At 51.0% G+C, this 13,338-nt stretch overlaps 1 protein-coding gene across 1 annotated transcript; it reads left to right on the forward strand.

Moving 5' to 3' along the window:
* Positions 1 to 311: 311 nt before the first annotated feature.
* On the forward strand, positions 312 to 12,762 carry BPIFB6 (BPI fold containing family B member 6). The gene is made up of 15 exons (XM_004061994.5): positions 312 to 408; positions 1,648 to 1,747; positions 2,849 to 2,953; positions 3,423 to 3,572; positions 3,741 to 3,804; positions 4,272 to 4,332; positions 5,105 to 5,196; positions 6,231 to 6,407; positions 7,578 to 7,631; positions 8,016 to 8,189; positions 8,920 to 8,987; positions 10,636 to 10,681; positions 11,480 to 11,543; positions 11,955 to 12,031; positions 12,681 to 12,762. Exons 1-15 carry the CDS (start codon positions 312 to 314, stop codon positions 12,711 to 12,713), a joined length of 1,362 nt encoding a protein of 453 aa, XP_004062042.3. The 3' UTR covers positions 12,714 to 12,762.
* Positions 12,763 to 13,338: the final 576 nt, after the last annotated feature.

Consider the following 13,338-nt stretch of genomic DNA (forward strand, 5'->3'; position numbering starts at 1 on the left):
AACTGCAGTTGAACCTTCCTCCAACCCCATCTTGCAGGCTGGTCAGAACACACCATGTCCATGGGGAAACTGAGGCTTACAGAGGGAAATGAGCTACCTGGGGGTGGCTGGAGGCCCTGTGTTTAATCTGGGGGTTCCTCAATCCCTTGGAAGAGGGCAGTGCTCATGTTTGCTGAACTGGCTGGAGTCTAAAGGCTCTCGGACCCCAGAAACATCCAGGGGGCTCAATCTGCTCTGAGACAGAAGGTCCCCAAGGGGACCAGGGTCTGGTGGGCTGCACCCAATTCAGGCCCCTTGGCACAGGTGGTGCCATGCTGCGGATCCTGTGCCTGGCACTCTGCAGCCTGCTGACTGGCACGCGAGCTGACCCTGGGGCACTGCTGCGGTTGGGCATGGACATCATGAACCGCGGTGAGCTTGTGGGCCCGGGCGTGCGGCTGGGAGGCTGTGCTTGGGGTAGGTGGTAGGTAGTCACTGCTCTTGGTTGCACATCCTGGAGCATCCCATGAGCTCCAAGTAAACTTATAAGCAAGTGTTATTATTATTCTCCCACTTTACAGAGGGGAGAAACCAAGGACCAGAGAAAATGGGATGATTTTCCCATGCTCCTCCTGCAAGTTAGAGGCAGAGCTGAAAATCCTGCTCCTTTGGAGTCTCTCCTTGGCCCTGATGGCAGGGGTTTTAGCCACAAGTGGGCTGTGGGAGTGACAGACAAGGGTCAAATCCCAGCAACAACTTGCTGTGTGACCTCAGGCAAGTTACTTGGCCTCCCTGTGTTGCTGTTTGCTCATCTGTAAAGGTGAAATGTAAAGAAATGTAAGATAGGGTGACCAGTCTGTCCCTAGCAGGATAGAATAATCTCTTGGAGGAGACCTTAATAAAATGTGTTTTCCACCTCCATCCCCCACTCCACTAGCACAAGGGAAACCGAGTCACATCCAGGTACAAAAGGCTAATGACTGTTCTAGCAACTCAGTGTTTGTGCCCTCTCTGGAATTAGCTTGTGACCATAATGGAGGTGTTTCTGGTGGGGTGTTACTTGGGGTTGGGTCCTCTAGGTTTGGGGAATTAGAATTTCTCTGCTTCAGGCCCAAAGTCTGCATTCAAGTCCCCAGAGGAGTCCCCTAATCACCTAGGCTTGGGAGTGGCTGGTCCACAGGATAAAGTCAGTACCCTAGGGTTCAAGAGCTTCACTACATGCCCCCTGCAAACTGCTCCAGTTTCTCTGTCGTGTCTGTCCTCACCCTCCAGCCATGCTGAATCTATCCTCTTCCCCCAACTCTGCCACCTTTTCTCCCACCCACCTTTGCACTTGCTGTGCCCTCTGCCCAGACTGATATCTTTTATCCCTTTGCTTCCTGCTGAAAATTACTATTCCCCTTTCAAGTACCAACTGATCTGTCACCTCCTCCTGGAAGCCTTCCCCAGCTCTTCTCTTCCTGCCTAAACCCTCGTGCGGCTCCTACAGCTTGTTACTGTCATTGCTGGTGACTCCATCTTCCCCCATTAGGCTGGGGCGCTGTGGGACTCATCTCTGGGTCTCTGCCATCGTCCAGCCCAGGGTGGGGCACAGTGACTGTGAGTGGCCTGGGATACCTGAGTGATTGGCCCAGGGAAAATCTCTCCAACTAAGTGTCTCCACTCCAGAGGTCCAGAGCGCCATGGATGAGAGTCATATCCTGGAGAAGATGGCAGCCGAGGCAGGCAAGAAACAGCCAGGGATGAAACCTATCAAGGGCATCACCAAGTGAGTGGGGGAGGGGAGCTGAAGGGTGGTGGTTAGGGCAGAGGGTGGTGGGGAATGCTGTGCCCAAGATCTTAGCAGGCCAGGTAATGGAGCTGGCGAGGGATGTGGGGTCTCTTCCCTGCCTTGTGCTGTCTTGCTGTGTGGCCTTGGGTAGGTCACTGCTCCTGCCTGTGCCTGGACCTCCTCAGCCATTCACTGGGGACAATTTCTGCTTTGTAGTGAGCAGGGTCATTTTGAGGAGGAAATGAGGTTGGAAAGTCAAATTTCAACTCTGCATGCAACATGAGCTCACTGAATGTACGTGAAATTAAATGAAAACATCCTCAAATGGTAGAGCTGGAAAGGCATCAACAATCATCTAATGACAAGAGGAAACTGGTTCCTCTGCCAGTGCCACATGAGATTGATCAGTAGGGGCTGCCTGAAACGATGCACTTGGGAGGGCTCTGAGGCACTGTCTGCACTTGGCAGGAACTAGGACTGTGATCAACTAGCAGTGTCTGCCAAGAGCTCAGGATGGGCAAGTGGGGGTATGTGTGCCACATCTTTTGTTACCCTGGATCTCAACTGGTGATTCTCAAACAGGGGTGATTTTGCCTCCAAGAAGACATTTGGCAATGTCCAGAGACATTTTTCATTGTCACAAGTTGCAGGGACTGGGGGAATGCTACTGGCATCTAGTGGGCTGAGGTCAGAGATGCCATTAGACATCCAATAATGCACAAATCAGCCTCATGACAAAGAATTATCCTGCCCAAACTGTGGATAGTGCCACTTTTGAGAAACCCTGATCTAAGCAAGCCTCCCATTTTGTTGATGGGGAAATTGAGGCCCACATAAGGAAATGACACAGCCCAAGGTCACACAGAGTCAGCCATGTGTCCCACCTCCCATATAATGAGTGCTTTCTATATACAAATTGATTCATGTCCAGCCTTTTGTTTGCATTTCATAATGGCCCCATGAGTCATGCTTACCCCCATGACATGGGATAGGGGGCTGGGGTTATCGAAAGTCTTCCCAGTAAAGTGGTGAAGTGGGTGGAGGTCCTGGGTCTTGCCTGCTCAGATCTTATTGGTGTGGCTGCCTGTCCCTTCCCAGTTTGAAGGTGAAGGATGTCCAGCTGCCCGTCATCACACTGAACTTTGTACCTGGAGTGGGCATCTTCCAATGTGTGTCCACAGGCATGACCATCACTGGCAAGAGGTGAGTGTGGCAGGGGAGGGGCAGTGGGGAGGAGAACGGCCTTCCTGTCTCATCCTTACATGCACATTTATTGAGTGCCTACTGTGTACCATCTGAGTGTTGTAATCTGGGATGATGTAGACTTGGTCCCTACCTTTGTCAGGAACCAGACCTAAGCACAATCACAGACTGAGTGACTGGTCTAGGACAGAGGAAGCATTGAACAGTGGTGGGGGATGGTCAGAAAAGGTTATGGGGAGGCAATGACAGCAAAGCAGATTTTAAAGGGTGTGTAGGGGTTCACCAAAACGAGGGAGGGAGAAAAGCTGGTTGTTTCACCTGGGGCAGGTCCCATCCCCTTTTCTGTCTTGTAGGGGTGGTCTCCTACCCTTTCCCCCTCTCAGCTGCTCAGATTGTGAGCAAAGAGAAGGCAGGGAGAGCGGACACCATGGCAGAGATGCCCATGGTGCCCTCCTGCTCTGTCCTCCAGCTTCATGGGAGGGAACGTGGAGATCATCGTGGCCCTGAACATCACAGCCACCAACCGGCTTCTGCGGGATGAGGAGACAGGCATCCCCGTGTTCAAGAGTGAGGGCTGTGAGGTCATCCTGGTCAATGTGAAGACTAACCTGCCTAGCAAGTGAGGGGCTTTGTGGCTGGGGAGGAAGGCCGGTCCATATTGCTATACCCCCCAGCATATCACTTCCTGAGCCATGGAACCTCCTTAACCATGCCCCTTCATGTCCTGTGCCTAAATTCCTGCACTGGTGCACCTGCCCACCTATCCTCGGTGCCTGTGTCCATCTAGCATGCTCCCCAAGATGGTCAACAAGTTCCTGGACAGCACTCTGCACAAAGTCCTCCCTGGGCTGGTGAGTAACCCAGAGAAAGCCTCCACCCCTCGTTGCTGGGACTGCTTAGGCCAGGGCTGGCAAATGCATTTCATGTTGGGTGCTGACCCTGATTGGCTGATAGTGGCTGGGAAGGGTTCTAAGACTGTGGCTGGCTCGGTGGAAGAAAGTTCCACAATCATCTAGTGATGTCTGCCATGAACAGAGGAGGAGAAAATGATAGCCTGCATGCACAGCTTGCCAACCGTGCTTTGATGTCCAGTCCCAGGGAAAGAGTCCCGGCTAATTTTTGCAGACTTTGATTTGGTCAACAGATCTGGACTCTAGTCCGAGCTCTGCCATTTACTTTCTGTGGGACTTGGGACCTCAGTTTTCTCCCCAGTCCCTGTCCCACCAGGGCTCTTGGGATGGCCCGTGGTGTACCATTCAGCTGTGTGGAGGCTCTCCATGCAGGGACCCTCTCAGCCCAGTGCCTTCTCTGCTTCCAGATGTGTCCCGCCATTGATGCAGTCCTGGTGTATGTGAACAGGAAGTGGACCAACCTCAGTGGTGGGTGTAGCCCTACCCACACCTTGCCCCTACCTAGGGATATCAGGATAGATGGACTTTGATGTCCCATTCCCCATCCTAGTGCCTGCTTCCAGCCCAGCCTTGGGACTAGAGGAGGCTTGAGGTCATGATGTTCATCCCCCCACTGTCCCGATGGGAAGCCTGAAGTCCCCAGGGAATCTGGGTTCCTTTTCTCTCATCTCCCCATTCAATATTGCATCCCGAACCCCACAAGACTCCAAAGACAGCAGCCCTTCTTTGCTCGTCCACAAGCCTCGTGCCTATGTAGTAATCCCAATGGTAGTAATGCCTGAATCGCCTTTGCTGAGGGGATATACTGCCTTCATTATTTTGGGGTCCCATTTTGGGTCCCAAAGCAGGAGAGAGGAAACCTCAGTGACTGGAACTGAAGAAAACTCATTCATGTCCCCAGCAGTGTGGAATGGGAAAAGTCACTTCACTCTTCTCAGCCTCGGTTTGCTTAGCTGTGAAATAGAGCTGATAATCCTGACCATGCCAGTCTGTTGCAAGGTCCAAGCAGTGATGGCCTTTGGTGAACTCTCAAGCTCTGTGCTGGCTGAGTGATGTGATTTTCCAGGCCAGGAACCATGGCCTCTATTCTACAGATGAAGTTACAGAGGCCCAGAAGTGCTAAGGAATTTGCCTTGAGTCACGTGGAGGACCAGGTGCAGGTAGCAGCTGGCTGGTGCCAGCGTCTCTGGGCTGTTCCTGGGGTTGGTGCCTCTTTGAGTGGAACCTCCTTTTCACACAGACCCCATGCCCGTGGGCCAGATGGGCACTGTCAAATATGTTCTGATGTCCACACCAGCCACCACAGCCAGCTACATCCAACTGGACTTCAGTGTAAGCGCCTAGGGCCACCTGGGAGCTGGGGTCTCAGGCTCACTGGTCTCACTGGTCTGGGTAGTGGGTGCTGCTTCTGCCAGGACAGGTGGCTGGACTAGGGCTGTGGAGGGAGGGAGGCCCCTCAAGCCATGGAGGCCAATGTCATGTGGGTGTTTGTGGACCCTGGGCCTCTCCCTCTTTCTGCTCTAAACGTGAACCTTCAGTGCCCCAGCTGGCTTCTGGGGCTGCTGACTTCACACTCATGATCCCCGCTAGGCTGTTTGCTTCTCCTAGTGAGTGAAGCAAATATTGTCACCAGTGAATGGCTAAGGAGGTCCAGGCACAGGCAGGAGCAGTGACCTACCCAAGGCCACACAGCAAGACAGCACAAGGCAGGGAAGAGACCCCACATCCCTCACCAGCTCCATTACCTGGCCTCCTGAGATCTTTGGCACAGCATTCCCCACCGCTCTCACCTCACCCTCACCCAGTTGTATCCTGCCATTTTACGGATGGGAACATTGAGACCTTGGGGGAGGCTAGGGCTGGGCTAGGGTCCTGCAGTGAGTTGGTGTCAGAGTTGGGCCCTCACCCAGATCTCCAGAGCTCCAGGCGAAGAGGTGAGATGCATCTTCCAGGAACATGAAGTAAAATGCCAAGATGTCACCTCCCTGTGAAGTCTTCCTCCAGCAGGATTCTTACACGCCCCGTGTCGATTTCCGCCTGTCTCTTTCTCTTGAGAACAAGGCAGAAATCATGTTCTGAATAAATGAAGCCTCCAACCACTCAGAGCAACTGAGGCTACTAAAGCAGTGCTAGGAGAAAGTGCCCGTGGTTTAGTGACTGACTCCCTTATCCTCCCAGGCTTCAGTCTACCCACCTGTACACTGGGAGGTTTGGCCCACTGTAGCCCATTGTGGTTCTCTTAATAAGATTTAATGATTTGCTGACTTTGGGTTTGGCTGGAGCCCCATTTGCTTGGAGGACTGAGACACTCCTGGCCAACATCCCTCTCGGCCAAGGCTGAGTGTCTCCCTCCTGCTGCCCCATAGCCTGTGGTGCAGCAGCAAAAGGGCAAAACCATCAAGCTTGCTGATGCCGGGGAGGCCCTCGCGTTCCCTGAGGGTTATGCCAAAGGCTCGTCGCAGCTGCTGCTCCCAGCCACCTTCCTCTCTGCAGAGCTTGCCCTTCTGCAGAAGTCGTTTCATGTGAATGTCCAGGATACAATGGTGAGCTGTCCAGTTCCCCATTTCCATCTGCCTCTGTCCGTTACAATGCAGTCCCTGCCTAGTTTTTCTATCATGAAAATTATCCTGGCCTTGTGGGCAACACTAGGACTGGAAGATGCGGGACCGATTTGAGTTTCTCTCAGCAGTTCATCTCACTATCCACCATCCCTCTGTCCATGTAACTACCATCTACTCATCTGCACATCCATCAGTCCGTACAACCAACAATTTATCAACCTACATCTCTAATGTCTTGGCCATCCATCCACCTTCCTTTTATCCAAGCAACACCCACCCACTCATCTTTCTAGCTGTCATGTATTCATCATACCCTAGGTTCTATCCTTCCAACTAGCATCCATCCATCCCTTCATATCATCCACATAACACCTACTACAAAGTCTGATACTGTTGAATGAATGAATGTATGCACCTGCCATGTACCACCCAAACACCACTACATCCACCCAACTTTCCTTTATCCATCCTCCTACTCATCCACTCATTCAGCCATCCATCCATCCAACCATCCACCCACATGTCCATTCATTCCCCACTGATCTATCCATTCATCTTCCCAACCATCTGTTTACCATTCATCCATGTACCTTTCCATCCATCCTCCCATACATCAGTCCATTCATCTATTTTCCCATCCATTTATCATTCTACTCCACCGTCTTCCCGTCCACTCATCCTCCTATCCACCATTCCTTTCATTCATCCACCCACCCATCTTTCCATCCACACATCATCCATCCATGTATTCTTCCTAGATTTCCACCTACCCATCCATCCATTCATCATCCTCCCACCCATTTACCCACTCCTCTGTTTATCCATTTCCACATCCATCTGTCTATTCATCTCCAAATATGTCTACCCATCCCCTTTACCCATCACATCTACCTATTCTCCCATCTATCTTCCTGCTTTTTCATCCAACAACATTTTCTTAGCATTTGACCTTGTGCTAAGAGTTATGAGCATTGAAATGTGTAAGTCATCACCTGGGCTGCCCAGAAGGCACAATATTTAGTTAAACTCAGAGCGTTAAGTATTGTGATGAAGGGAGCCTCAAAGGGTACACCTTATTAAGTCAGTGGAGATGTTTGTTAGGATGGGCCAGGGAGGACTCCAGCAACCCTAACCTTGACTTTTATTCTGTAGATTGGTGAGCTGCCCCCACAAACCACTGAGACACTGGCTCGATTCATTCCTGAAGTGAGTGCCCCACCTCCCCATCACCACTGCACCCTGTTCTGCCCTATTGTCCTCCAGTCTGTCCTGCAGTGGGACTTGGGAGACAGCTTTTCATGCCACATATTCCTTGTCCAATGCTGAAACATCTTTTCTTCTTTATAAAGTACTTTTTGGGTCCAACATAGAAAACAGCTCTACTTTTGTGCATTGTACTTTCTGTCCAATAGAGAATAGCCAAATTCTGTATTTTGTTTCTTTTATTTCCTGATAGACACATCCTGGCCTTTGCATGTTGTACTTCCTGTGTCCAACATAGAAATCACCTATGTCTTGAGGGACCCCTTATTTCAACTGAAGCCACCAGTCTAAGGACTGGCCCTGAGTGAAGTGTTCTGGTTTCTGTAGGTGGCTGTAGCTTATCCCAAGTCAAAGCCCTTGACGACCCAGATCAAGATAAAGAAGCCTCCCAAGGTCACTATGAAGACAGGCAAGAGCCTGCTGCACCTCCACAGCACCCTGGAGATGTTCGCAGCTCGGTGGCGGGGCAAGGCTCCAATGTCCCTCTTTCTCCTAGAAGTGGTGAGGGAAATCGTTCCCTTCCCCATTTATTCCCAATCTCTTGGATATTCAAGGCTGGAGGATGGGATTTTTAGTTGACAGCCAAGTCATGGATCAGAGGGATCAGTTAATCTTGATTATGTCTGATCCTTGGCTCTGCCACTGAACCTTTGAATGGCTGGAAAGCCCAGAAAATGGAGGGTCAGTGGCTTAGTCCTTCCTTTCTCTTTCCTCCCTCCAACATTCTTCAGCAACTACAAAGGCAGTGAAGGGTGCACTGAAGGGACTATGGGTGCCTAGGGAGATTCCCAAATCCAATTTGGGGAAATCACAAAGGGCTTCCAAGAGGAGGTGATAGCTGAGCTATGTTTTGAAGGTTGAGCAGGAGCTTGCCAGAGAAGGGTTGGGGACAGAGAGTCTTACCAGGGAGACTGGGGACAGAGGACACCCCAGGCAGAGGTTCCAGCATGTGCAAAGGCCTGGATCAATAGTATGATGTGTGCAGGGACCTACTGACAGTGCCAGGTATTTTGGGGGACGCTGCCCTGGCTCAGGACAAGGAGGGATGAGAAGCCTGGGCTGGCGCTACAGGGAGATGGCTGGGTTCAGTTCCCGAGGATGGGCAGAGAGAAGATCCCCTGCTTTGTCTTGGCAATGGTGGTGGTGCTGGGAGGGTGGTGGTCTCTGGCTTTGCCAGCCCTGATGGTGGAGAACCCACTGCCTTCTCCCTGCTTCCTCCCCACCATGCCAGCACTTCAATCTGAAAGTCCAGTACTCAGTGCATGAGAACCAGCTGCAGATGGCCACTTCTTTGGACAGGTACGACCCTGCTGCCCCATGCTGGCATCCCTGTTACCTTCACATTTGGCCTTCTGCTCTAGCACACCCCACACTACCGAGCTGATCCACCCAGCACGCCCCCAACTACCAGGCTGCTCTAGCTACTTTTCCTGCTCTAGAACCCTCAATGGCTCCTCATTGTCTGCATAATCTTTTCTCAAATCTTAGCCTGGTACTCAAGGCCCTTCTCAAGTTCTTCCACGTCTACCCTCACTCTTCCCCCAGGCTCTTTTACAGTGAATCTGGTCATGGGCCCATGCCCCCTTTTCCATTAATAAGCCTTTACCCATGCCATTCACCTGAGAGTCAGGGTCCAGCTCAAATGCCACCTCCTCCACGAAGCCTTTCCTTATACTAATAGCAGCTAACATTTATTTATGGAGCTCTCTCTATATGTGAGGCACTGGCTGCATACATTATATTCATCATCCTATTTCATTCTTACACTTTGGGAGGAGGGTACTACAAACAACTTAGCTTAACATTCAGTCCCTATTAATTCTTGTACTTGCCTTAATAATGAATCACATCAGGATTAATTATGTCAGGATTCTTTCCATTGCAAGAGAGAAAATTCCAACTTTAACTGGCTTAAGCCCCAAAGGGAATCCTTGGCTCATATAATTGAAAACTTTAGGGGTAGTTCTTTTTTTTTTTTTTTTTTTTGAGACAGAGTCTCGCTCTGTTGCCCAGGCTGGAGTGCAGTGGCGCAGTCTTGGCTCACTGCAAGCTCCGCCTCCCGGGTTCATGCCATTCTCCTGCCTCAACCTCCAGAGTAGCTGAGACTACAGGCGCCCGCCACCACGCCTGGCTAATTTTTTGTATTTTTAGTAGAGATGGGATTTCACCCTGTTAGCCAGGATGGTCTGGATTTTCTGACCTCATGATCCACCCACCTCGGCCTCCCAAAGTGCTGGGATTACAGGCATGAGCCACCACACCCGGCCTAACTTTAGGGGTAGCTCTGCCTTCAGGTGTGGTTGGATCCAGGCACACAAATGAACTCCTTGAGAATCTATCTCCTTCTTCCTCTTGACTTTGCTACCCACTTTGTTGACTAAATTCTCAGGCAGCTTCTGGGTCATAGACTCACCAGAGGGACTTTGGGTTTAGCCCATCTGAATGACTGGGAATCAGAGTGGAAAATGGAGGATGTGTTACTGGAATAGAGAATAGATGAGCAGAGCCACCAGATGGCCATCACTGGCCTGTTCTGGTGGCAACATATGTTAGTGCCTCCTGGAGGCTGTACAGGGACGGGGCTGGGGGAAGGGCTCCTGTTCTGTGTCCTGCAAGGATCTGAGACTGCCCAGTTGGGCTGTAAACCTCTGCATAGCTGGCCTTGGGCAGGAGCAATAGACACAAATGGGGGTCCCAGAGGGAAGAGTCAGGACCAGTCTAGTGGTTTGAGCTTTGAGAAATCATGTGCTGTAACGAAAGGTAGTGAGTGTCCCATCACAGGTAGCAGGCAAGCAGACTCAGGAGCACCTGATCTGAAGGCTGTAGAGGGGACTCCTGCATCAGGGAGGCGTTGGGGTGCTTGGGACCCCCTTCTCCAGCGCCAGGGCCACTGGCTCTGACCGTTCTTTCCCCTCCCTGCCTGGCTTGCTTCCCCACTCCCCCACAGATTACTGAGCTTGTCCCAGAAGTCCTCATCGATTGGCAACTTCAATGTAAGTGTCCCAAGTGCTCTTGCCTGTCCGGCGTGAGGACAAGACCGGGCCTATTCTCCCTCGGAACTACAGGGCCGAGGCCCTGAAATGGAGGCAGATGAACAGAGCAAGGCCACCGTGAGGTGTGGCGCACCTGACTTGCCGTGTGAGCTTAGGAAAGTCCCTTAGCCTCTCTGAATCCCTGTTTCCTTTTCTGGATAGAATCTGGATATCTCCCTGGATTGGTTTTAAAAACATTGTCATGAACAGTGGCAGCCTGGGTTGGCCTTGGTTGGCCAAGCTGTTATTTTTATTGTCTCTGTAGCCTCAGGGCCCAACACAGAACCTGACCCCATGAGGTGCCAACACCACCACCACTTACTCTGCGATCATGTGCTTTATCCAAGCTCTTTTAATCCTCATGGAAACCCTGGGAGCAGGTGCGATTATAGTTCACTTTCAAAGATGGGGAAACTCAGCTGTAGAGTGGTGGTAAGTGAGTGACTCATCAAAGCTACTGAGTTTCTGTAGGACCAGGAGTGGGGTCCACAGAGCCACTTCTTGTCTCATGAGTTTTCCTGTTCCTGCACCATGGCCCAAAGCCCCACATGTCATAGGTACTAAGCAGAGGTGAAGGACACGGGTCTACAGTCCAAACAGAGCCAAGGCCAGGCCCAGTTTTGATGCCAGCTGGACAAACCATTTGATGTCTAATATTCACTTCTGTGGTCCCCAGGCCTAGACAGAGAGGGCTGAAAAGATCTGTTGAATGGTATTGGACTGAATGGAATGTGGATGCTTTCTCTTTCTTCTTTCCAGGAGAAGGAATTAACTGGCTTCATCACCAGCTATCTCGAAGAAGCCTACATCCCAGTTGTCAATGGTGAGGGTTCCAAAAGGCTTTGACCATGGTGCCAAGAAGCACTTTAAGCAATAAGGGATGCCACCTGGGTGGTCTCGAAGCCCTATCACTGGGCCCAGATGGGGGAAGCTAAAAGGGAGTGGAAGATAATTGCTGGATCTTTGAAGTGAATATAGTCTTAATGTCACCTGTCTGAAGACAAATGCCTCTCCCACAATTTGGGCTCTGACACTTGACCCCATATCATAACCCCACATCTTGACCTGGGATGTAAATACATTGCAAATCAGGCTTATTAACTCTTTGCTTGTACAGCTGGCAGGCATCATGAATCAATCACTGCACTATTTCCCACTATCCCTACCCCAGGCTGCCACTCCTTAATCAATTGCACAGCAGTCAGGCTGATATGACTCTTACTCTATTTCTCAGATGTGCTTCAAGTGGGGCTCCCACTCCCGGACTTTCTGGCCATGAATTACAACCTGGCTGAGCTGGACATAGTAGAGGTGAGAGGAGGGGCTGGGGGAGCTCATGTCAATCAACACTGTCAGCCAATGAGTGATGAGCAAGAGCCTACCTCTCTCAAACTGGAACGGGTAGAGCCTGGGAGGGCAGGTGGCCATCAGTATAATCCTGCCCCTCAGAACCTAGAACGCTCCTTGACCAGGGATTCCATAGAAGGATACCTGGACTCTGCTACTCTCTTGTTCTGCCATCTCGGGCCAATTACTTCACCTCTGTCTGTGTCTCCATTTTCTGGTGCATAAAATGGAGATGATAATACAGATATTGTCCTCATAGAGCTGTTATTATGCTTCACTAATATCATTTACCTACAGGCACATAGTAAGTGCTGAATAAATATTACCTTTGTATTGCATGCCAGCCTTTGAGCTTGGAGTGGTAAATGTACATTTTTTCTTATCTGATCTCTCTGCTCTGGGAGGTGGGGGTGCTTGTCCTCACTTAACAGTTGAGAAAATTGAGGGTAAGAGAGGTGAAGTGACCTCTCCAGGGTCACAAGGCAAGTCTACTTCAACCTTTGCTTAAACACCACCCTGGTTTCCATTTCCTGACAAGGGGCCCAGTTCCATTCCATCCCTGGGCCTAGGTGGTCCCTGGTCATTGCTCTCCTACCCCTTTGCCTTTTGCCAGAATGCCCTGATGCTGGACTTGAAGCTGGGCTGACCATGGCAGGACTCCCCCACCAGCTGCCTGCTTACCACCAACCACCTGCACCCCATGGAGGAGACCCCCTGATTGGAGCCAGGTGGGCCTGGCCCCCTACCACTGGTGGCTGCCTCCTTTGACAAGGAGTGAATGGGTCAGGCCTGGGCTGGAGCCTTGCCAATAAACAGGAGAAAGGCTCTTACAAATATCTGATGCTTCAGTCTCTTTATTTTTTTAAGTGACAAATCTGTGTGTGGCGATTCTTTCCTTTTGGTGGGTTTTGGGGTCTAAGACCAGCTTGGGATCTGGAGGGCAGCTGGTCACAGCTTGGGGGAGTTCTTGGGCACATATTGAGTACCTGCTCAATGCCATGCCCAGGGCTTTACTTGTACCATCTCGTTTAATCTACACAATAACTCTATGGGTGGAGGGCAAGTGTCATCCCCACCTTACAGATGAGGAAATTGAGGCACAGGGAGGCCAACTCCCTTGTCCAAGGTCACATAGTTTAGCAAGTGGCAAAGCTCTTCCCACCTTAGCTATGTGCAAAATCTTGGCAACTTGAAGATGGCTGTATTCACTTGGAACCTGTTAGTTACCCCAGGAGCCTTCCCAGTGTCACCTTCTTTAATCCTCACAGCAG

The sequence above is a fragment of the Gorilla gorilla genome, chromosome 21 (assembly GCF_029281585.2).
Source record: "Gorilla gorilla gorilla isolate KB3781 chromosome 21, NHGRI_mGorGor1-v2.1_pri, whole genome shotgun sequence".
Lineage (NCBI taxonomy): Eukaryota > Metazoa > Chordata > Mammalia > Primates > Hominidae > Gorilla > Gorilla gorilla.